This window comes from Carcharodon carcharias, chromosome 19, assembly GCF_017639515.1.
Source record: "Carcharodon carcharias isolate sCarCar2 chromosome 19, sCarCar2.pri, whole genome shotgun sequence".
In the NCBI taxonomy this organism is placed as follows: Eukaryota; Metazoa; Chordata; class Chondrichthyes; order Lamniformes; family Lamnidae; genus Carcharodon; species Carcharodon carcharias.
Window position 1 is genome coordinate 52,405,190 of NC_054485.1, and position 23,862 is coordinate 52,429,051.

The following is a 23,862-nucleotide window of genomic DNA, read 5'->3' on the forward strand; positions in this document are numbered from 1 at the left end:
TGGTGGCCGGTGACTAGTGGAGTTCCACAGGGGTCAGTGTTGGGGCCACAACTTTTCACTTTATACATTAATGATCTAGATGAAGGAACTGAGGGCATCCTGGCTAAGTTTGCAGATGATACAAAGATAGGTGGAGGGACAGTAGTATTGAGGAGGCGGGGAGGCTGCAGAAGAATTTGGACAGCTTAGGAGAATGGGCAAAGAAATGGCAGATGGAATACAATGTGGGGAAGTGTGAGGTCATGCACTTTGGTAGGAAGAATAGAGGCATAGACTATTTTCTAAATGGGGAGAGAATTCAGAAGTCTGGAGTGCAAAGGGACTTGGGAGTCCTAGTCCAGGATTCTCTTAAGGTTAACTTGCAGGTTGAGTCGGTAGTTAGGAAGGCAAATGCAATGTTGGCATTTATTTCAAGAGGACTAGAATATAAAAGCAGGGATGTGCTGCTGAGGCTTTATATGGCTCTAGTCAGACCACATTTAGAATATTGTGAGCAATTTTGGGCCCCATATCTCAGGAAGGATGTGCTGGCCCTGGAGAGGGTCCAGAGGAGGTTCACGAGAATGATCCCGGGAATGAAGGGCTTAACATATGAGGAACGTTTGAGGACTCTGGGTCTTTCCTTGATGGAGTTTAGAAGGATGAGGGGGGATCTGATTGAAACTTACAGAATACTGAAAGGCCTGGATAGAGTGGACATGGGGAAGATGTTTCCATTAGTAGGAGAGACTAGGACACGAGGGCACAGCCTCAGAGTAAAGGAAAGACCTTTTAGAACAGAGATGAGGAGAAACTTCATTAGCCAGAGAGTGGTGAATCTATGGAATTCATTGCCACAGAAGGCTGTGGAGGCCAGGTCATTAAGTGTATTTAAGACTGAGATAGGTTCTTGATTGGTAAGGGGATCAAAGGTTACGGGGAGAAGGCGGGTAAATGGGGTTGAGAAACTTATCAGCCATGATTGAATGGTGCAGCAGACTCAATGGACTGAATGGCCTAATTTCTGCTCCTATGTCTTATGGTCTTATGGTCTCTGATTCAAATCATGTAGAGGATGGTAACAGATGGCAGGTCTATGTTACTGAAGGAAAACCCGCTGGGTTTACTGTGATACAAACAGAAAACACAAGAACAATGTTGGAAATTCAACCTGAACTGTTTAGAAGTCCAAATTTGTCACAGGAAGGTTTGTGAAAATGCAGATGGCACCAGCGCAGGAGGCCATGGCTTTTGAGTCAGTTGAGGTGTTTAGATGGGAAACAGGTACTTATTTGGGAAGTCAAACCACTAAAAGCTATTGAATGATTTCAAAAGCAATTAAAAAGGAATTCTGACCTATCTCTCAATCGAGCCAAAATGCAAATATGATAAAGTTAGGCTTCAGTGGTAGAGAACCTTGGTCAGCATCTGTTGGCGTACTGCGTTCAGTTCCGGGAACAGCACCTCAAGAAGCATATATTGGCACTGAATTTACCAGAATGATACTGGGCATCTGCAGCTGGGTGGCCCCTCAGTGCACTGTCTTATAGACTCCCAGTCAACAATAATGCGCAGGATTGTTGGGAAAGCTCCCCCTGGTGACTTGATCAGTAAAAATGTTTCCCAGCGCGGGTCGGGATTGTGGACACTAGGAAGGTCAAAGGTTGCAGTTCTGGTTTGTGTGTGGGTTATCCTGAGATGAACGAATTAAGAGACAGACAATGTTATCCTAGTTGGAGGTAAAGTGCTCGTCAGGAATCTAGATCACCCCATCAAAGAATATTTATGCAATATATTGTTTTAATAAATATGTTTTTCTAAAATATTAGGTAAGAAATGCTAATGTTGTGGACATTACTACCTGCTACCTGCATGATGACCAGATTTCCAAAGCTCCAGGATTTCCCTGGAGTTTCCAGGGATTGAAAATGAATCTCCGGGATACTGCTGTGAGCAACCCTGGAGAAAAACCGTTAAAAAAGTTTGTCTTCATTGCTTTGAACATTTTTGTTCACAAGTTCTGAAAGTATTGGTGATGAGGGTAAAGGCTGTAGGAGGTCAGGTGATGAAGCCTACAGGGATAGGTCCAACCAGAACTGACAAATCTAATTACAGCACAAGGAAATCAGAGTATTTAGGTTTTGGAATGGGATTGAAACTAAAGTGCCTGTTTGCCCTCCATAAGGAGGGACGACAAGCAGAGTATCCACCAGGGTTTCAGGGCGAGGGGAAGGTCCCAGCGCAGGGCCCGCTCCAGCCTGTGTGCCCCCACCCTGTGGTCCTGCTGGTTATTTGCTATGTAAACAATTGTGCCACTGCGCACGCAAGTTCCAGTTGTGAACATCAAATCACTGTGAATATCACACCGAGTGCAAATTGTGAACATCAAATTATTACCGGCTTTCTGACGTTGCACAATCCTAAACATGTCTGAGATGGGTGCAGCTCCGAGATTAAACTTGTGGTAGTGACAGTTGCACCATTCCCAGCCATGGGAGATGGTCTGTGGCTCTCGCTTCGGTCCCTTCACTGCCATTCCAGAGCAGGTGCATGTTCTCAAAGCACGAGTCTTTTGCCGGCGTCTCTGTCAGTTCTGTGTCATAGTGTTTAGTCTCACCTTGGTGCTTGATGGCGTTCACTTTTTGAAAGCTGAGCAGTGGGTGGCCAGTGCATACTTCTCACCCTCCACCTTCCTGTGGGAACTGATTGCAGCCCAGAGTCTGCACAACATTCCACCCCTAATGCAGAAAGAAACCCTTGAGTGACTGATAGATAAATTCTGTCTTTCTAAATGCACTGTGCTCCCTCTGTCCTGTGTCACACACATATTGCTATGTATAAATACACATACAAACATATTGGCCCAGAGTTCTTGTTTTGGAGCAGGGCACTGTTCGTTAGACATTTTTCTTTACTCCTCAGACCAAAAATGTTTTACCCTGTAACTTACTGTCAGTGTGAGTTGGTAATGGTGCAGCTAGGGCAGTTGGGCATGTGGGATCTTGGCGAGCAGTGGGACCTACAACGGATCTTTTAAAGGATTACCACTTCACCGTTACACCGTTCACTTGGCCAAAGCAGTCAAAGGGTTTGCAGGAACAGAAAACTTCTTATTAAAAAGTTTCCCTTACACTCTAACTTTCTGCTGTAAAGTTTAACAGCACAATGCAGTAATTTCTTCAAACAGATGGGGATGTTTTTGTGAAGTTAACAGAGCAGCAGCATGAATCATTCAGCAACTCGTGACAATTTGCAACTCACAGGGTATCCAGTAATGGTGTGTACATTGAACTCACTGTTATTAACATGAGAAATTCTGGCCCATTGCATGTTTTTAATATAGTGGCCACCACTTGAACCATCCCCATGTATCCTGGGCAACTGCTCACATCAGGCAAATGCCATTGACCACTTTTCCTTACCATAGACATTAATTACTAAAGTACTGCATAAATCATATTAAGCTGGCCAACTATTCTGGGCAATTCTAGCCACTGTTCAATAGTTAGTTAAAGTATGATTGACCGTCATTTAGTCCAAATTCCACACCCATAGCCTCTACAGATCTTAACATTGCTGGACAACATTTTAAAATTAACTCCACACTCTGCTTGCACTTAAGCCTATCCAGGATTTGAAACTGATGAAAGCAAAATACTGCAGATGCTGGAAACCTGAAACAAAAACAGAGAATGCTGGAAAAACTCAGCAGGTCTGGCAGCATCTGTGGAGAGAGAAACAGAGTTAACATTTCGAGTCCGAATGACCATTCTTTAGAGACTTCCTGTTTTTGTTTCAAGATTTGAAACTATTTGTTATTAAACTGAGAGATGGCTGACTTATCATCTTGAACTGTTCAAATTCCGGAATCTAACAATTATTCTCACCAGGGATTAAGTAAGGACTGTCTATTCTGGCTCCCATAGTCAATTTTCGATCTCTGCAACCATTTGACTTCTGAAATTGTGAATTTCATCTTCATTAATATATCTGACGATGGCTTGATTTTAAATTCACATTTGGAAATTCCAGATTTTAGCTACTTGATTCTGCAATGTCTCTTTAAAATAAATAAAGCAGTATCTTTGAGCCATCATTAAATGATACCTAAGTCCCTCTTTTGTAACCTGGGACAGCGCTGGCCATGTTATATCGTACAGCGCTATGGGGATCAAATGTGTTTGCAGAAATGCCCCCGCGATGCGTAGTGGGGGCTCTTGGGGTGTGGGCACCATTGTAAAGGCCAACATTTATTACCTGTCCTCCTGGTGAGCCTTCTCCTTGAACTGCTGCAGACCTTGTGGTGTTGATACTCCCATGATGGCTCCCATGATAGGGCATGCTAAGGTAACCTTCCAACCTGTTGGGTAAATGCCAGTTTTGTAGCACAGCTGGGAGAGCAGATGGCTCTGGTGCACAGGTTTTTAGCTCTGCAGTTGGGTAGTTGTCAGGCCCCATATTTTTGAGGTATTATGTATTATGCACTTACACACATGGTGTTAGCTGTGTTTCTATTGGTAACACTCTCACTTCTGAGTCAGTAAGTTGTGGGTTCAAGTCCCACTCCAGAATCTTGAACACACTAGCAGACAGTGCAGTATTGAAGGTGTGCTGCAGTACTGAAGGGGTGCTGCCCAGTTGGAGATGCCACTTTTCAGAGGAGATGTTAAATCAAGGTCCTGTTTGCCTTATCAGGTATAAGGCACTATTTGAAGAACAACAAAGGGTTCTCTTTGTATCCTGACCAATATTTATCCCTCAGATAATAGCTAATAAAAACCAGATTATCTGGTCAATATCACATTGCTGTTTGTGGGAGCTGGCTGTGGTCAAATTGGCTGCCGTGTTTCCTACATTGACTACACTTAAGACTATTCCTTTGGCTGTAAAGTGCTTTCTGGCATCCTGAAATTGTGGATGGTACCATGTAAATGCAAGTCTTTCTTTAATGAGAACATGAGAAATAAGAGAAGGCCATTCGCCCCTCGAGTCTGCTCTGCCATTCAATAAGGTCCCATATCTGATCTGATCTGACTGTGCCCTTAACTCCACTTTCCTGCCTGCCCCTCATAATACTTGACTCCTTTACAGATCAAGAAATCTGTCTAACTCAGCCTTGAATATATTCAATAACTCAATCAGCTGTTCGCAAGAGTAGAGAATTCCAAAGATTAATATCCCTCTGAGAAGAAATTCCTCCTCACCTCTGTCTTAATGGGAGACTGCTTCAGAAGCTGCCCCAATTCTAGCTTCCCTCACGAGGAGAATCTTTCCAGCAAGCAGCTGTTAGCTTCCTCAGAATCTTATATGCTTTAATAAGATCACCTCTCATTCTTCTAATCTCCAATAAGCATAGGCCCTTTTTCCATTACACACGTATACACACACATGCAGATTAGGCAATTTAAATAAAACAGCACATGGGGCTTTCATTGCATAATTCCAGTTTGATTTAATGGATTTAAGCATCTTTGAATGAAGAGGAGATGCAAGCACCCCATGTACATGCGCACCACACATGCAGCGATGCTTGTGCACATGCACATGAGTGCACTCATCACCACCTTCTCAAGGGCAGTTAGGGATGGGCAACAAATGTTGGCCTTGCCAGTGACACCCACATCCCATGGAAGAATAAAAAAAACGCACCCTGCAAATATGCATAGCACACACACAAACACGCATGCATACATAATGCACATGCATATATACTACACACACACACCCTACATATATAAACTCACACATGCATTAAAACACACAAACACATTGTTAAAAACCCACTCAAAGGCCTTTACCAAACATTTGGTAAATTTGCTGACACAATAATATAAACAGTCTTGCCCAACAATCTTCACAGAGTAGCTAAACAATAAGGAACGAATTACCACATCATCTAGCACAGCACAGTGTTTAATAACAGCCCACGCACACTGCCTGGGGAGCAGCCAGCTATGTCTTTACACAATCTTGGTGAAAATCTCAGCTTCAGGGCTGATGGAATTAAAAGCACCAAAGAGAAGTTCACAGAGAAATAAGAAGAAACCAGTGTAGGTGGAAACGCTCTGCGCTGTGATTGAAGAAACAATCCAATTATATTAACAACGGCTGAACTCACATTATACCTCCCCTCATAATAGTTCTTTCTGAGCACGGGCACAACCACTTGGGATTAATGTGGAGATCAGTGTTTGTGAAATGGATTGTGTGCCCTTCATACAGCTGTAAGTCCTAGGAATGTCTCTTGTTTCCCCCATTCTAAATCTGTATGTGGTTTCTCTTACTTCAAGTATACAATGGATGTTGTAACTCAGGAAATGAAGAGCTAACTATTTACAGAATGACCATGCAAGGGTTGAGGACAGTTGATCTTCCTACAGTGCTGCTGTGTAGTCTCATCAAGATCTCTTTTGCCAAATGTATCATAAGATGTAGTACTGAGCCATGCAGGTGAGGAAGCTGCTCCCTCAACTGTGCCAATTAACTAATTTGATCAAGGAGAGTTTGTGCGGTGTAATTGGTTATCCCTCGGCTAGGAGGGAAACATTAACCAGCATTCCTACTCTTGGTGGAAGCACATGTGAAGGTTGCCTAAGGCTGCGTGCCCTCCTTCCCAGGGTCAAACAGCCCATCCACACCATCTGTCAAGGTTTACGCATATATTAAGAACACCAGGGGGAGGTATCAAGCACAGAGTCAACAGCTTCAGGAACAGGAGGAGGAAGAAAAAATGAGCCAGAAAATGAACGCAAGTTGGTACAAAGGTTGACTGAGGGCACCGCGGGTAACTGCATAAATGATGCACAAGTGGAATAGAAAAGATGTACGTAAGCATGTTGTTTGTGATGTATAACTGGTGGGCAAGTGATATACACACCATGCACGGCGTACATGAAGTGGGCAGAGTTCACATAGTGGGGATGCGACATTGAACCAACCCCGAGCTCTAATATTGACTGAACTGAGTTGACTGATCTCAGTAATGACAGGGTCGGGCTTGTCTCAGGCATAAGGGATGCCCGTTTGGGTGAGATGGCAGAGGGCGACAGTCTGCTCTTTCAGAATAGAACAGGAGAAAAGAATTGGGGCAAATTAAAAATGTTCTGAAATCTTTGAAAGGCTGGTTACAGGTTCTCATGATTGAACGGTACAGTAACATAAGAGCATAAGAAATAGGAGTAGAAGGCAGCCATTCAGCCTGCCCCACCATTCACTAAGATCATGGCTGATCTGCCTCAGGCTTCAACTCCTCTTTCATTCCAGCTCCTCATAGCCCTCAACTGCCAGATATTTCAAACATCTATCTCCTCTTTAAATACTTGCAGTGATCTAGCCTCCACAACTCTCTGGGGTAGGGAATTCCAGACATTCACTACCCTCTGAGAGAGGAAATTCCTTTGCATCTCTGTTTTAAATTAGTGAACCCTTATTCTGTAAATATGCCCCCCAGTTCCAGAGTCCCCCACGAGTGGAAACATCTTATCAACATCTGCCCTGTCAAGCCCCTTCAGAATTTTGTACGTTTCAATAAGATCACCCCTCATTCTTCTAAACTCTAATGAATAAAGGCCTAACCTGTTTAGCCGTTCTCGATAAGTCAACTCCTTCATCCCAGGAATCGGCCTAGTGAATCTCTTTTGAATTGCCTCCAGTGCCAGTATATCCTTTCTTAAATATGGGGACCGAAACTGTACACAGTACTCCAGGTGCGGCCTCACCAACATCCCGTACGGTTGTAACAAGACTTCCCAGTTTTTAAACTCCAACCTTCTAGCAATACAGGCCAAAATTCCATTTGCCTTCTTAGTTACTTGCTGCACCTGCATGCTAACTTTTTGTGTTTCATGCACAAGAACACCCAGGCCCCTCTGTGCTGCACTTTTTTGGAGCTTGGCTCCATTTAAATAATAGTCTGTCTTTTGATTCTTCCCACCAAAGTGCATGACCTCACACTTTCCTATGTTAAACTCCATCTGCCAAGCTTTTACTCACTCTCCCAACCTATCTATATTCCCTTGCAGATTCCCTATGTCCTCATCACAATATGCCCTGCCACCTATTTTTTTATCATCAGCAAATTTGGATAAATTACACTCTGCCCCCTCCTCCAAGTCATTAATATAGATAGTAGATAATTGAGGCCCTAGGACTAATCTTTGTGGCACTCCACTAGTTACATCTTTCCAACCTGAAGAAGGCCCATTAATCTCGACTCTCTGTGTGTTAACCTCAGTCCATGCTAATACATTACCCCAATACCGTGAGCTCCTATCTTCTGCAATAACCTTTTATGTGGCACCTTATCGAATATCTTACGGAAATCCAAATACACTACATCTACCAGTTCCCCTTTACCCAACTCTGCGCATTATTTCCTCAAAGAGCTCCAGCAAATTTGTCAAACATGATTTCCCTTTCACAAAACCATGTTGACTCTGTTTGATTGCATTAAGCTTTTCTAAATGTCCTGCTATTTCTTCCTTAATAATTGATTCTAGCATTTTCTCAACTACAGATGATAGGCTGACTGGTTTTTAGTTTTTTGCTTTTTGTCTCCCTCTCTTCTTGAATAGGGGTTAGTAGTTTTCCAATCTGCTGGGAACCTCCCAGAATCCAGTGAGTTCTGGAATATTTCGACCCCCAATGCCTCCACTGTCTCTGCAGCCACTTCTTTTAAAACCCTTGGATGCAGGCCATCAGGTTCTGGTGACTTAGCTGCCTTTAGTCCCATTAGTTTGTCAAATACTTTGTCCCTCATAATAGAGACTGTTACAAGATCTTTCCTCCCATTAGCTCCTTGCTTACCTGATATCTTTGAGATGTTTATAATGTCCTCCACCCTGAAGACCAATGCAAAATATTGGTTTAAATTATCTGCCATTTCCCTGTTCCCCATTATCAATTCTCCAGTCATATCTTCCAAGGGTCCCACGCTCACTTTAGCCACTCTCTTTCTTTTTATATACCCTTAGAAGCTTTTGCTGTTTGTTTTACATTTCTTGCCAATTTACTTTCAAAATCAATTTTCTCCCTCTTTATTAGATTTTTAGTCATCCACTGCTGGTTCCTAAAAAATTCCCAATCCTCTGGCCTACCACTAATTTTCACTACTTTGTATGCCTTAGTTTTTGATTGGATACTCTCCTTGACCACCTTTGTTAACCATGAGTGGTTCATCCTTCTTGTCGAGCCCTTCTTTTTGACCAGGATAAATTTTTGCTGAGTGTTATGAAATATCTGCTTAAATGTCTGCCACTGCTCATCCACTGACCTTCCCCTTAGTCTATTTTCCCAGCCCGCTTTAGACAACTCTTTCTTCATACCTCTGTAATTGCCTTTATTTAAGTTGAGGTCACTGGCTTGAGACCCGCGTTGCTCGCCCTCAAACTGCATTTGAAATTTTACCATGTTGTGATTGCTACCCCCTAGAGTAATACGATATTTCTTTATTAATCCCACCTCATTACACATTACTAGATCTAAAATAGCCTGTTCCTGGGTAGGTTCTGCAACATGTTGCTCTAAGAAACAATTCCTGATGCACTCTACAAATTCGTATTCAATGTTACCCCTGCCAATCTGATTTGTCTATGTCAACACGCAGATTAAATCACCCGTGACAATTGTAGTGCCCTTCTTACACACCTCCATAATTTCATGATTTATACTTTGTCCTACAGTGAGGCAACAGATTGGGGGCCTATAGACGACTCCCACTCGTGACTTGTTTCCCTTGCTATTCCTTATTTCCATCCAAACTAATTCCACATCATGATCTATTGCACTTATATCTACTCACCATCACACTGATACTTTCCTTTATAAACAAAGCCACCCCACCTCCTTTTCCTTTTTACCTATTTTTCCGGAACATCGAATACCCTTGAATATTGAGTTCCCCAGTCTTGGTCACCCTACAACCACGTCTCTGTAATAGCTATCAAGTCATATTCATTTATTTCTATTTGTGTCATCAACTCACCTATCTTGTTACAAATGCTGTGTGCATTCAGATAAGGAGCTTTAAACTTTGACATTTTACCATTATTGCTCATTCTGGTTCTGCTTTCTGCTGCATTCTTCTGCTTATATTTTCTGCCCCTTCATGTCACACTTTGGTTATTGTTTGCCTCTCCACTTCCCTGCACCTCTGCTCTCTTGTTACTTTTTGATTTTTTAAACTTCAATTGAACCCTTTGGCCCTCGTCCACCAGGAGCAAGAACCTCATACCTATTGGGCAAGGGCACTGGCTGAGGCTCCTCCAAAGCGAAATTCTGGATTCCCATACCTGCCTCACTCGTAGTCACACCCTCCTGTCCCTGACCATGGTCCAAATTTGATATTATTAATCTAAGGGCTGGGACTGTCTCCTGAAACAGTGTCCAGGTAACTCTCCCTCTCCCTGATGTGTTGCAGTGTCCGCAGCTCGGACTCCAGCTCATCATCTCTGAATTGAAGTGCCTCAAGGAGTCAACACTTGCTGCAGACGTGGTCACCATGGATCGCACCGGCGTCCACCAGTGCCCACATACTACAGCTGCAACACATCACTTGCCCAGCCATCTCTATTCTATTTAATTGCTTAATTTGGATGTTAAATATTTTAAAAGTGAATTTCTTAACTGTGCTCCTCAGCTGTAATAACGTCTCCTGATCTAGACCACTGGCCAATCAAAAGAGACATGGAAGAGATACCCACCAATCACCTACCTGTTTTCCTTTGATGTCAAACTTCAGCTCTATAAGGTAGAAACAGATTGAAGGGGCTCCCCTGCTGCCAGTTTTTATCTCCCGCTGCCGCTGCTCTTCCCATGCAGGTCAGCTCTCCCTGTGTTGGGCCTCCCTCTCTGCTGCCAGTTTTTATCTCCTGCTGCCATTGCTCCTCCCACACAGGTCCATCCTTGGGTTAGCTTTCAGCACCAAGCAATGCAGACTACATTCAGTCAGAACTGTACCAGGTTTGAAGCTTGCCTGAAGGGCTCCCGAGAAACCTGGACAAGTTCTTGTCTTCCAAGCCTCTCGACCTCAGGTACTTGTGAGAACCCCAGACCGATTTTGAGAGTTTGAGTTCCTGACTTGAAGAATTATGCACAAGCAAGCCTTGTAAACCTGCACATTTCTTGCCCTGGGTCTTTGTCCATTATTGCATGAGGAGCATAAGTTGAGGAAATGTCCCTCTTAGGTCCGGGGCTATTCCATCTGTGTTAAAACTTCAGTCCCTGGGGAATAAAGTCAAACTGGTTCAGGTCAGATGGTATTTGGGATACATTAAAGGGTAGATTGAGTCTGAGAACTTGGTATGTGGAGCAGGGTATCTATCTCTATAGTAGCACACCACAGAGAGAACATCTAGGTACTACAGCTAACACTGAGATACCGAGGGTCAAACTGGTCTTCCATGTTAGTGAAAGCCAGGCAATAGCCAATCAGTTGTCTGTTTTCTGTTCCCTCCAATTTCCTTTAAACAACATCAATGAGCTTGATGTGACATGGCTGCTGGCTCACCATCACCTAGTTTACACTAACATGGAGAATTAATTTTAAACCCATGATTTCCTGTGCTCACAATGCTGGGGAAATGGTTCATGATGTACAATGAAAAGTAACTTACATTTACATAGCCTCTGTTACATCCTCGGGGCATCTCTGAATGCTCTATAACCAACTGATTACTTTTAGAAGTGTAATTTATGAAACATGGCAGCCAAGCTTTACAAAGCAAGATTCCACATACAACAATGAGGTAAAAGACCAGCTACTCTGTTTGTAGTGACATTGGTTAAGGAATAAATACAGGCCAGGATACTGAGTGAGCTCTATGAATTTCCTCTAATACTGCCATGGGATCTTTAATAGGAACCAGAACAGACAGACGAGGTCTCCGTTTAGTGTCTTGTCTGAAAGACCTCTGACAGTGCAGCATTCCCTCAGTACAGCACTGGAGCATCAGCATGAATGACATGCTCAAGCCTCTGCAGTGGGCCTTGTATCCACGGGTTTTCTGACTCAAGACGCAAGAGCCGAACCACTGAACCCCAGTTCACCTGGAACAGGAAGGTCACTCAGAATTCAAACTGTAATTCAGCATAAACAACTGACCGACAGAATCTCAGTCACAGCATTTACCTTATCTGGATGTATTTCAAATCATCCCTTGTTACATCAGTGAGAAGATCCTGCAGTGTGTAACCATTGGCTACAATCTGTAACATGAGCACAGCAAAGAGCATGAGAGTAAACATTACATTGTCATGTAATCTCACAGCTGATTCTGACCCCATGTTCTCTCTGACCTCTTTGATAACTCTCCTGAGGGTGCTGGGTCCTTGCCTGGTTGCCATTTCATGAGCTCCAGCATCCTCTGGTAACTCTCACCATGAAGTCATTCTCTATGCATTGACCTAAGCAGGCACTGTCAGTGGCTATTCGCCCTTAGGAGCATCACAGTTGAAACCAACAATGTCCTCACCTGGCACCTGTTCAGGTGGGGGTAACTGGCGAGCAATCAACTTGGCTGTTTATTCACAAGGCCGCTAAATGGAGGAGCTGAGGTTAGGTAAATTGGATCAAGAATTGAACTGGGTCTATTTGGCTCAGTAACTCACTGCTGTGGATAATCTGACCATTGGAAGAGGAATTTACAGCCTGACCAGATTGATCATCAACCAACAACAACGTGCACAGACCCATTTTCTCCCAGTGGCTGGGTCAACAGGACCAGTTTCAAGTAACTTCCCCACCTGGGACACACCTTCCTGATCAGACCCATCCAGGTAGGTGGGTTTCCTGAGCAAGGCACTTTGGGGGTCAGTATCTGCGGCTTCAGCTCAGATGAGCACTGACCTAGATTAAATCTCAGGTCAGAGACTAGGAATGGTGCACAGAGTAACTCACCTCCTGACTCCCGAAAGCCTGTCCACCATCTACAAGGCACAAGTTAGGAGTGTGATGGAATACTCATCACTTGCCTGGATGAGTGCAGCTCCCACAAGACTCAAAGAGGTTGACACCATCCAGGACAAAGCAGCCCACTTGATTGCTACCACATCCACAAACAACACTCCCTCCACCACCAATGTACAGTGACAGCAGTGTGTACCATCTGCAAAAGGCACTGCAGGAACTCACTAAGCCTCCTTTGGCATCACCTTCCAAACCCATCACCTCCACCATCTAGAAGGATGAGGGCAGCAGATAGATGGGAACACCAGCACCTGGAAGTTCCCCTCTAAGCCACTCACCATCCTGACTTGGAAGTATATTGCCGTTCCTTCACTGTTGCAGAGTCAAAACCCTGGAACCCCCTTCCCAACAGCACTGTTGGTGTACCTACACCACATGGACTGTAGTGGTTCAAGAAGGCAGCTCACCACCACCTTCTCAAGGGCAATTACAGATGGGCAATAAATGCTGGCCCATCCAGCGACGCCCACACCCCAAGAAAAGAATTTTTAAAAAACTGGCACCTTCCTGATGTATGGTTCAGCATCCTATTGGGCATAGCTGGGCATTAGCTGCCCTCATCAGTGGGGAATGCCTCCTTCTTTAAGTGGATTAATGTGCAGTCAAATTAAACTGCAAACCCCTTTGGGACCTGCAGCCATTTATTTTGTATGCAAACATTTTTGATGCAAACATTGTTGATTTTTTCCAGTACATTAATAACACTGCCTAAGGGCCCAGGAGTGCTGAGAGGACCCAAGATGTGTAATATACACATCATCAGTCAAACAGCATATGTTTCATCATTCCAGTGTTTATTCACAGCTTGTTGTATTCCCCCAGGCTCACTGAAACAGCACAATTTTATTTTACAACACTTTATTGTCATGAGAAATACATGTCATCTGTACTCCAGTGAATGAGCAACTCCATGTGGCTTAAGACCAGGAGGAATGCAAACATTTAGTGGCTGTACTGTCGATTCCATTGCCTGCCAGTGTTTGCAATTGTACAGCACGCAATGAGGACCAGTCTCCAACACAAAACACAAGCAGTTAAATAGTGCTTCTGATCACCGATAGATCTAACTGCTGAGCAGTTACCAGGGAAACATAGGTATATATCCAGGAACTTATCGTTAGGAAGGGTGCAGATTTGACAAATGACCCGGTCTATACAGATATTTTCAAATGGTCTTCCCTAACAGGAGAATTTAATGGACTATCTGAGGAGCCTGTCATCTGGGAGTGTCATCAAATAAAAACAGAAAACATGGGAAATACTCAGCAGGTCAGGCAGTATCTGTGGAGCAAAAACAGAGTTAACGTTCCAGGTCAATGATCAGGGGTGTTATGGTTCCAGTTTAAAATGGCTGCCTTTCCTAATTTCTCTGTTCTTTTCTTATCCTTGTCCATCACATTCACAAGTTATTTACTTCTACTTCTAGCCTTTATTCTTTGCTTTTTGTCATCTTCTCAATTCCTCAGCCTTCTGCTTGTATCCTCTCTCTTTCTCAATCTTTCTCTGCAGAATACAGAAAGGTAACGGTTCCTCTGAAGTCAATCAATTCCCGTTATAGGAGAGGATACCAGCGCATAGAACGGCTTGGGCATGAGAGCATTGAGCTCCCATTCAAGAGGTGTGGTAGCTTCAACAGGAGAGAGCTGTACTCATATTCAGAGGGTCCATGAGCAGAATTTTACGGGCCCACACCAGTGGGTTTACAGGTGGTTGTTTGGGGGTGGGTTGGGGGGGGACCAGTGCTTAAATTGCCTGGGTGGTCTTCCTGCCACCTACCCCCGAGCTGTCTGAAATTTTACAGGGCTCAGGCCTATTGTGGCCTGCTTTCCCTCACCACAGTTGAGGGCCTTAAGTCGCCAATTAATGGCCACTTATAGCCGCTTTTCGCCCGGGGCAATTTTGAGGCCAGCAGAAAGAGGTTGGGGCGCCTCTCTACCACAGGCCCCCTTTCCTGATTGGGTGCCCCCATCCAAGGCTCCAAGGTTTGTCCCCCACAGGGGGCTTCTTCCAATACTGGCTTTTCCAACCCGACCTGCAAATCAACCACTCTGGGGCCTCCCCTCCATCCCTCACTGGGTGACATTTGCACTTACCTGGTCTGGGCTTCCAGCACCTCCAATCTGGGGGCTACCTGCAGTGCCAGCAGTGGCCACCGCTCCCAGTAGCACTGCTCAGCTCTCTGAGGTGGGACTTCCTCCTGAGCAAGGGTGGACCTGTCTCCAGCAATTAACTATCTGCAGCGCGTGAATTGGCTGCAGGATTGCCAACATTAGCAGGGGTCTTTTTTGATGGCATGGCAAGAAATCCTGCCCCACAATTCTAGCAATACAAGGCTTCAACTGCAAGATTAATGTCTACATCAAATATATTCAATCAATCAAAGGCACAATATAAATATAAGCTGTTACTATTATTTTCCCCTTTCTCCTGAAACCACTGACTCCTAATTGGGTAGAGTTATGCCCAGCCCTCCAGTATAGCTTTTGAATGGTCATTCATTAAGTACATGCACAGGTACCAGCAGACAACCCATAAAAAGAGTACTGCCAGCAAAGTCTCTCCTGCCGATCTGTAAACATCTCTGTCTCATTATCTCCTGTGGTATTATTATAATCATATAAAACCTTGGGTTTATTTACTGTACAAGACACAAGGCTCCAAATACTCATAAAAGATTGGGTAAACGCAATGTGGATTAACTTATTAAGACTAGGCACATGTGCACAGATATACATGGGTATAAAGCTTGGAGACATCGGAGCTGTGCGTGTGTGCTCTGCTCAAAGCAAAAATGAAACAATCACAAGACACATTTCCCTTCAAGTGATATCATGCTGATATCGCTAAAAGGCATATTACAGCACTTCCCACTATAATCTCATAACACTCTACACAAACCAGAATACCTCTTACCTTGTCAATTGTTCGTTGATCGGCTTGTGCTGTCAACAGCCACCGTTTGAGTTCCTCAGCTTCGGAGTCCACAGAGGTCGTATGGAAGCCACAAAGAGCAACTGAAAAGATATCTGGTCAAGAACATTGAAGAGAACCTTATTAAGGAGTTCCCACCAAATTCCACTTTCAAATTTCATAGAAAGAGAGCTGATTTTCAAACTGAATTCAAACAGGCAAGGTCAAGAAGCCTGACCTTTTCCTGATCAATCTCCAACCCATACCTCAATCCAATGTTACTTAAACCCATTTATCCATTCAGTTCAAAGATATTTCCAATCCTACCCTATGAGCTAAACAAAAAAGTCCTGAAGATTTTCTTTTCCCTTTCTCACTCTTCAGTTACCTCCCTTGGATTTTGGACTATTCCTCTTAAGCTAACACTTCACCCAGAAATCTTAAAAACTTCAATGCTGTTAACTCCTTTTTCCCAAAGAAAACAGTTTCAACATCCTGAACTTTTCCTTATAATTTAGATTACGAATACCCATCCTGGCCCCTCTGACTTGTCCAAAGCAAGCCAAGGGCACTAATATCCTTGCCATGATGAATCTGTTCATGGTTATGCAGAGGAGTAAGTCATTAAACCAGGATGTTTAAACAAAGATATCTATAAATGCTGCTCAGACCCAGCCAATCCAAACTGACTCCATATTTGAATGTTTATGACTGGATGAAAATCTTTCTGGCCCCCATCTTATCTCTCATTGCAGCACATGCTTCCTGTGGTTGAGACCATTCCCAGGTCTCCAGATGCTGCTCACTTTCTGGGGGCTGAGTGACAGCAGCAACAATGACCCTGCCCTTCATCATCTCTCAGTAGTGGGAAGTGGGGCTGAGCGGTGGCCAAGAATTTTGCCCCATGCAAGATCAGCTGTAACCAGCAGAGGCATCAAATTCCCGCCTTTCCAATCAGTGACCTGCCCTACGAGCCACTTACACATTGGAAACGTTCAGAAACAAAAACAAAAACTGCTGGAAAAACTCAGCAGGTCTCTCAGCATCTATGGAGAGAAAGACAGAGTTAACGTTTCAAGAAGAGTCATGAAGAGTCATACAGACTCGAAACGTTAACTCTGTCTTTCTCTCCACAGATGCTGTCAGGCCTGCTGAGTTTCTCTGAAAGTTTTTGTTTTTGTTTCAGATTTCCAGCATCTGCAGTACTTTGCTTTTATGGAAATGTTCAGAGTTCAGTGCATTTCACAAAATAGATTAATTTACTCTTTGTGGGGTAAAACAATATCCTAGGGCATCAGGAACTCATGTGCAGCCCCCTACCATGCCCTTATGCCGACACTACCAGGGAGGAATGAATTGCAGATTGCAAACATTCCAGAATCCACCCCAAAGATGAAAAAACAAAGAACAAGAAAGAGGACCAGTTCATCTGGTTTTTTTTTTGGGCTGTTGATTGAGGGAAGAATGTTGGCCAGGGACACCAGGCGATCTTGCCTACTCGTCTTCAAATAATGTCGTGGGGTTTTCAATTTCTCGATGAAAATCATCTCATCTGAAGTGCTGACCTGCTCCTTTAAAGTTCTCTTCGAAACCACTTCTTTGACTCAGCACCCATTTCACTTATGCTTCCTTGAGGCTTGGGATGTTTATCTTGATGAAAGGTGCTATACAAATGTAAATTGTTGACAAGTGCGCTGACACTGGTTGTGGTAGTTTCCTTCCTCCTGGTGAAGGTGGTGTGGGGAGATGGAGATCAAGTATAATTGGATTAAATTGGACAAGTCAAGTTCAATTGCTAAATCCTGATGAGCATCCACATTGAAATAGGCAAACAAAACGCTCTTGAAGAAAGAAAAAAATGAGCTTTCAGCATCTTTGAAGTGACGGGTATGAGGGACACACTTGTTCCTGTTTGCCCACTGCAGCTGCCACAGCTGTTTAAATCTACACCAGGAAATGTCTTTGAAGAGAGGAATGTGGAGGCAGTATGTCCAAATCATGTCTATTCACTGAGTGCTGGCTGATGGAAAACCCCAGCTGCCTCAACACTGCTCCAATGGGATCACTTGATTTCTGAGGACAGGTTAACACACTAGTCTTTCATCTCCTCGAAGCACAAATGTGCATTTAATAGGAACATGACTGAATGAAACATATACTCTGACTTTGCAGGAAATGTAATTTTACATATTATGGAACTTAAAGATAAGCTCCTCCCATTGCTCACTGCTGGCAGGGAGCTGGGGTCCAAGTGAGTGCCGATCAGAGACCCTGCATACAACAATATAGCCCTCACTTCAAACCCATGTCCCGTTCCAGCAGAGTGTTCTGACAGGAAGCATGGGGTCGACGGGGTTACTCAATGCTCACCATTTGTGCCCACAAACTCTCTTCAGTTTGGTACTGGCGGTTGCACACCACATTGCTCGATATTTATACGTATGTGAATTACAGGGAATTCCATAAAAGGTACAGGACAGAAACAGGCCATTCAATTTATGCCCCTCATGTTAGTATTGCGAATGCAGCAACTTGCAACAGCTGAGCTCACCTGCCCATTTGACTGATTGGTGCACATTAATCTCAATCTACCTACACAGCTGCAGTAACAAAGCCAACAGTTGGCACCATGCCATTTTAACCCTTCAATGATATAATTTCAAAGAAAATGGGAGATTCCCCCTGGTGTCCCAGCCAATATGTATTCCTCAACCAAAACCACTCAAAACAGCCGATTTGTTTTTTATTCACCCATGGGTGTGGGCATCGCTGGCTGGGCCAGCATTTATTGACCATACAAACTGCTCTTGAGAAGGTGGTGGTGAACTGCTGGCCACTCCAGTCCATGTGCTGTCAGTACACCCACAGTGCTGTTAGGAAGGAAGGTCCAGGATTTTGACCCAGCAGCAGTGAAGGAACAGCAATATATTTCCAAGTCAGGATGGTGAGTGGCTTGGAGGGCAACTTCCAGTTGGTGATTTTCCCATGTATCTGCTGCCTTTGTCCTTCTAGATGGTAGTGGTCGTGGGTTTGGAAGCTGCTGCCTAAGGAGGCTTGGTGAGTTTCTGCAGTTCATCTTGTAGATGGTACACACTGCTGATACTGTGCATCGGAGGTGGAGGGAGTGAATGTTTGTGGATGAGGTGCCAATCAAGCGGGTTGCTTTGTCCTGGACGGTGTGCAGCTTCTTGAGTGTTGTTGGAGCTGCACTCATCCAGGCATGTGGAGAGCATTCCATCACACTCCTGACTTGTGCCTTATAGATGGTGGACAGGCTTTGGGGAGTCAGGTGGTGAGTTACTCACTGCAGGATTCCTACCTTTCTACCTGCTCTTATAGCCATAGTATTTATATGGCTAGTTCAGTTCAGTTTATGGTCGATGGTAACCCCAGGGCATTAATAGTGTAGGAATTCAGCAATTGTAATACTATTAAACGTCAAGGGGTGATGGTTAGATTCTTTCTTGTTGGAGCTGGTCTTTGCCTGACACTTGTGTTACTTGCCACTTGTTAGACCAAGTCTGGATATTGTCCCTGGCTGAACTTGTTCTCTCACTGAACAATTTCTCCTTAAACTTGTCTCACTTCCTCCTAATAAAAGGTGTAGCCATGGGTACCTGTATGGGCCCCAGTTATGCCTGTCTCTTTATGGGGTATGTGGAAGATTCCTTGTTCCAGTCCTACTCAGGCCCCGTCCCACTACTCTTTTCTTGGTACATTGATGACTGTTTCGGTGCCACTTCATACTCTCGTCTGGATCTGGAAAAAATTATCAATTTTGCTTCCAATTTCCACCCCGCCACCACTTTCACCTGGTCCATCACTGACACTTCCCTTCCCTTCCTTGATTTCTCTGTCTCAATTTTTGGTGATCCCTGACTGGATAGTGTCTAGGTCTTGCTGCATTTCGACGTGGACTGCTTCAGTATCTTGAGTTGCGAATGGTGCTGAAAATTGTGAAATCATCAGTGAACATTCCCACTTCTGACCTTAGGATGGAAGGAAGGTCATTTTTGAAGCAGTTGAAGATGGTTGGGCCAAGGACACTATCCTGAGGAACTCCTGCAGTGATGCCTTGGAGCTAAGATGATGGACCGCCAACAACCACAACCATCTTCCTTTGTGCTAGGTATGACCAATCTGATTCCCATTGACTCCAGTATTGTTAGGGCTCCTTAATGCCACACTCGGTCAAATTCTGCCTTGATATCAAGGGCAGTCACACTCACCTCACCTCTGGAGTTCAACTCTTCTGTCCATGTTTGAACCAAGGCTGTAATGAAGTCAGGAGCTGAGTGGCCCTGGTGGAACCCAAAGTGGGCATCAGTGAGTAGGTTATTGCTAAGCAAGTGCCACTTGATATCACTGTTGATGACCCCTTCCATTACTTTACTGATGATGGAGAGTAGGCTGATGGGGCAGTAAATAGCCAGGTTGGATTTGTCCTGTTTTTTGTGGACAGGACATATCTGGGCAATTTTCCACATAGCTGGGTAAATGCTAGTGTTATAGCTGTACTGGAACAGCTTGGCGAGGGGCGGAATGTTGTCAGGGCCCATAGCCTTTGCAATATCCAATGCCTTCAGCCATTTCTTGATATCACGTGGAGTGAATCGAATTGGCTGAAGACTGGCATCTGTGATGCTGGGGACCTCCCGAGGAGGCCGAGATGAATCATCCACTCGGCTCTTCTGACTGGATCATTAGTGCAGTGTTATATGTGGGAGCTAACTGTGCTCAAATTGGCTGCCACGTTTCCTACATGACAGCAGTGACAACACTTCATAAAAAAAATATTCAATTAGTTGTAAAGCTGATAGGGACATTCTGAGTTCATAAGAGTTGTTGTATGTCTTCCACTTTAATGGTGGGTGATCTCAGACTCAATTCCTTTACGGTCTATCTGCCCATCCCTTATAAATCTTCCTCACCAAATCCAACAAACTATACATGTTACAATTTGATCAGTAATAGTACAAGGTGATTGATACGAAAATGGCGGACAGGAGAAGACTGGTCCTTTCCTCTTGTCTCATATATTTGTGATGTATTATGCATCAGAACGTAAACACTCCTCACCCACCTGAAGCCATGTGATCTCCTGGGAGAGGCAAAAAAATACAAATTAAAAGAGAAGGGCTAATAAAAAAAGAGTAATATTGGAATTTCCTTTCCAATCCCCTTAAGGTAATCAAAACAAGTCCAGGAGATGACATTGGCCCTGATTACCATGCAGGAATCCTACCCTCTGCTATGTGGTGATTTCCACCTGGGCTAACAGCTCTCACTCAAAGGATTTCAGCTGATCAGCATTCACTACATGAGCTGACACCCTGTTCTGCAGGTCCATTGTTAACCAGGGAACAAAGAACCGCCCAATGTCCAACTTAGATCGGCCCTTATACAACCTGTGAGCAAGAGGCTGGTTTTCCTTAACCAATCCAGTTGAAACAATTGGTCCATATGAACAAACTCTAGTGACTTCATTACTTTATAAACTTCAATCAACACATTGTTAAGACTACAATTCTCTAAGGTATAGAGATGTAGCTCATTGAGCCTCTCTGGGTAACCAATTGTTTTCAACTGGGGATTAATCTTGTAGCCCCCTTCTTCAGCCTTTCTAAACACTCAACATCCCTCTATCGCACAAAACTGGGCACGGTATTTTAACTGAGATCTAAGTTAGGTCTTTGTACAAGGACGAATTGGTTGAATTGAAAACAAAAAGTCTTAACATTGAGTGCAGGCATTGACCTTATTGCAAGTTCTGCTTTCTTCTCACCTGTTTTTGCCCATGTGCTCTTAAAAGAGCAAAGAAATTGTGTGAATGTGCTATCTGTCATGTCCTCAGGACAGTTCAAAGCACTTCACAGCCAATGAAATACTTGTGAAGTGTAGTCACTGTTGTAATGTAGGCAAATATTAAAGTCAATTTGCGCACAGCAAGCTCCCACAAATAGCAATAAATGACCATATAATCCATTTTTTAGTGTAAATGAGGTAAATATTAGCCAGGCCACCCTGGAGAACTCACTTGCTCTTCTTTCAATAATGCTGTAGAATCGTTCACACCCACCTGAGAAGATATATGGGCCTTGATTTAATGTCCCATCTAACCTCTGACTGCAAAGCACTTGCTCAGTACCACATTGAGGTTAGACTCATAGATGTTTACAGCACAGGAGCTGGCCATTCAGCCCATTGTGTCCGTGCTGGTCAACAAAGATCTGACTGCACTAATCCCATTTTCCAGCAGTTGGCCCATAGCCCTGGAGCCATGGCAATGCAAGTGAATATCTAAGTGCTTCTTTAATGTTACAGGAGTTTCTGACTCAACCACCCTTTCAGGCAGTGAGTTCCAGACTCCCATCACTATCTGGGTGAAAAAGATTCTCCTCAACTCCCCTCATAGCCTTCTACCTTTTATCTTAAATGCCCCCTGGTTATTGACCCCACTATTAATGGAAAAAGTGCCTTCCTATCCATCCTATCTTTGCTCTTCATAATCATATACGCCTCTATCAGGCCCCCTCTCAACCTTCGCTGCTCCAAGGAAAACAACCCCAGCCTATCCAATCTTTTCTCATAGCTCAGACCCTCCAGCCCAGGCAGCATCCTGGTAAATCTCCTCTGCACCCTCTCCAGTGTAATCACATCCTTCCTATAGTGTGGTGACCAGAATTTAGCTTTAGTTATGCTAGAAAAGGACAAATTCTTGGGTGGCACAGAATTCCCTGACCAAGAGGATGTTCAGTTCCCAGGTCCCTTGCAATATTTCATCCCATTAAATGCGTCCTCCCCTCCTGATTTATCCTCTCTCCTTGTCCTACCTTTCACCGTGTTACACCTGAGATCAGCAGTTTTCCCTCTGAGGAACTTTGAGCATAATACACTGTTCCATTTCACACAGGCAACTAGAAAGTTCTATCCACCCTTTGCATCTAAATGTGACCAGCTAAACAAAATGATGGCTGGTCAACAGATGGATTGCATTGGCATGGTGGGTTGGGGCTGAGTCACCTTTGTCCATTTTCAACCATCTGTGAATGGGGGAACAGATCAAACATTTCTCACTCCGGATATCCCACCAGTAATTTGTCATCTGCTTCGATTGGCTGTTTGTTGACTTTCACTCTTACCTGTGGGTTCTGAGGTTTTTCGTAGCGACTTAAGGTCGTGGTTCTTCTGTTGGAGGGCTTGTAAAAGAAGCTGTTGGAAATCTCTCTCTTTTTCTGCAAGATCTTCCAGAAGGCTGCAAAATTAAAGGTGCAACGGATTAGCTGAGGCTACTTATTTGATTAAATCTTTGTTTATTCACCATTCCCGTGCCCATTACTGGTATCAATCTGAGCGCAGGCCCAAAGGGAAATGCATGGACCTCATTCAGCCCTCTCCCAAAATTCAACTGAAAGAACAGAACTTCGGCCTGTACAGTGCATTTCACATAGCAAAATATCCTAAGACGATTCACAGAAACATTATCAGACAAAATATGAGACAAAGGAGGAGGCATGAGGACAAGTGATCAAAAATTTGGTCAAAGATGTAGGTTTAAAGGAGCATCTTGAGGAAGGTGAAAGAGGTATAGAATGGGAGAGATGCAAGGAGGAAATTCAAGAGTTAATGGTTCAGGCAGTTGCCAACGGAGGAGTGATAAACATCAGGGAAGTGCAAGAGGCCAGAATTGGAGGAGTGTGGAGATCTCGAAGGGTTGTGGGGCTAGAAGCACTCACAGAGATGGGGAAGGAATGGAGGGATTTGAACACAAGGGGCACAAAGGGTAATAATATAAAAACGGTTCAAAAGTTTTAAAAAATCTTGGGCTTAGCCTCTTGCTCTTGCTCAATTTCACAAATTTCAGAACTTAATGAAATAAAAACCTCACACCAGGGGCAGGATTTCCGAGTGAGTGGGCAGGCGCGGTGGGAGGGCCCAGGAGCAGTCGGGAAACGGTCCACCACTCGCAATCGGCCCCTGACCGTGATTTCGTGCTGACTGGCCAATTA

At 44.1% G+C, this 23,862-nt stretch overlaps 1 protein-coding gene across 3 annotated transcripts in view; it reads right to left on the reverse strand.

The window, feature by feature from the left end:
• Positions 1-909: 909 nt before the first annotated feature.
• Positions 910-23,862, reverse strand: part of LOC121291737 (mitogen-activated protein kinase kinase kinase 5-like) — a 264,733-nt gene continuing 241,780 nt past the window's right edge. For all 3 annotated transcript variants that reach the window (XM_041213244.1, XM_041213246.1, XM_041213245.1), the window contains 4 exons: positions 22,996-23,108; positions 15,857-15,969; positions 12,107-12,183; positions 910-2,717 (listed from right to left, as the gene is read on the reverse strand). In XM_041213244.1, coding sequence (XP_041069178.1) covers positions 2,615-2,717; positions 12,107-12,183; positions 15,857-15,969; positions 22,996-23,108 — 406 coding nt within the window. In that variant the 3' untranslated portion in view covers positions 910-2,614. The remainder of the gene's footprint in view (positions 2,718-12,106; positions 12,184-15,856; positions 15,970-22,995; positions 23,109-23,862) is intronic.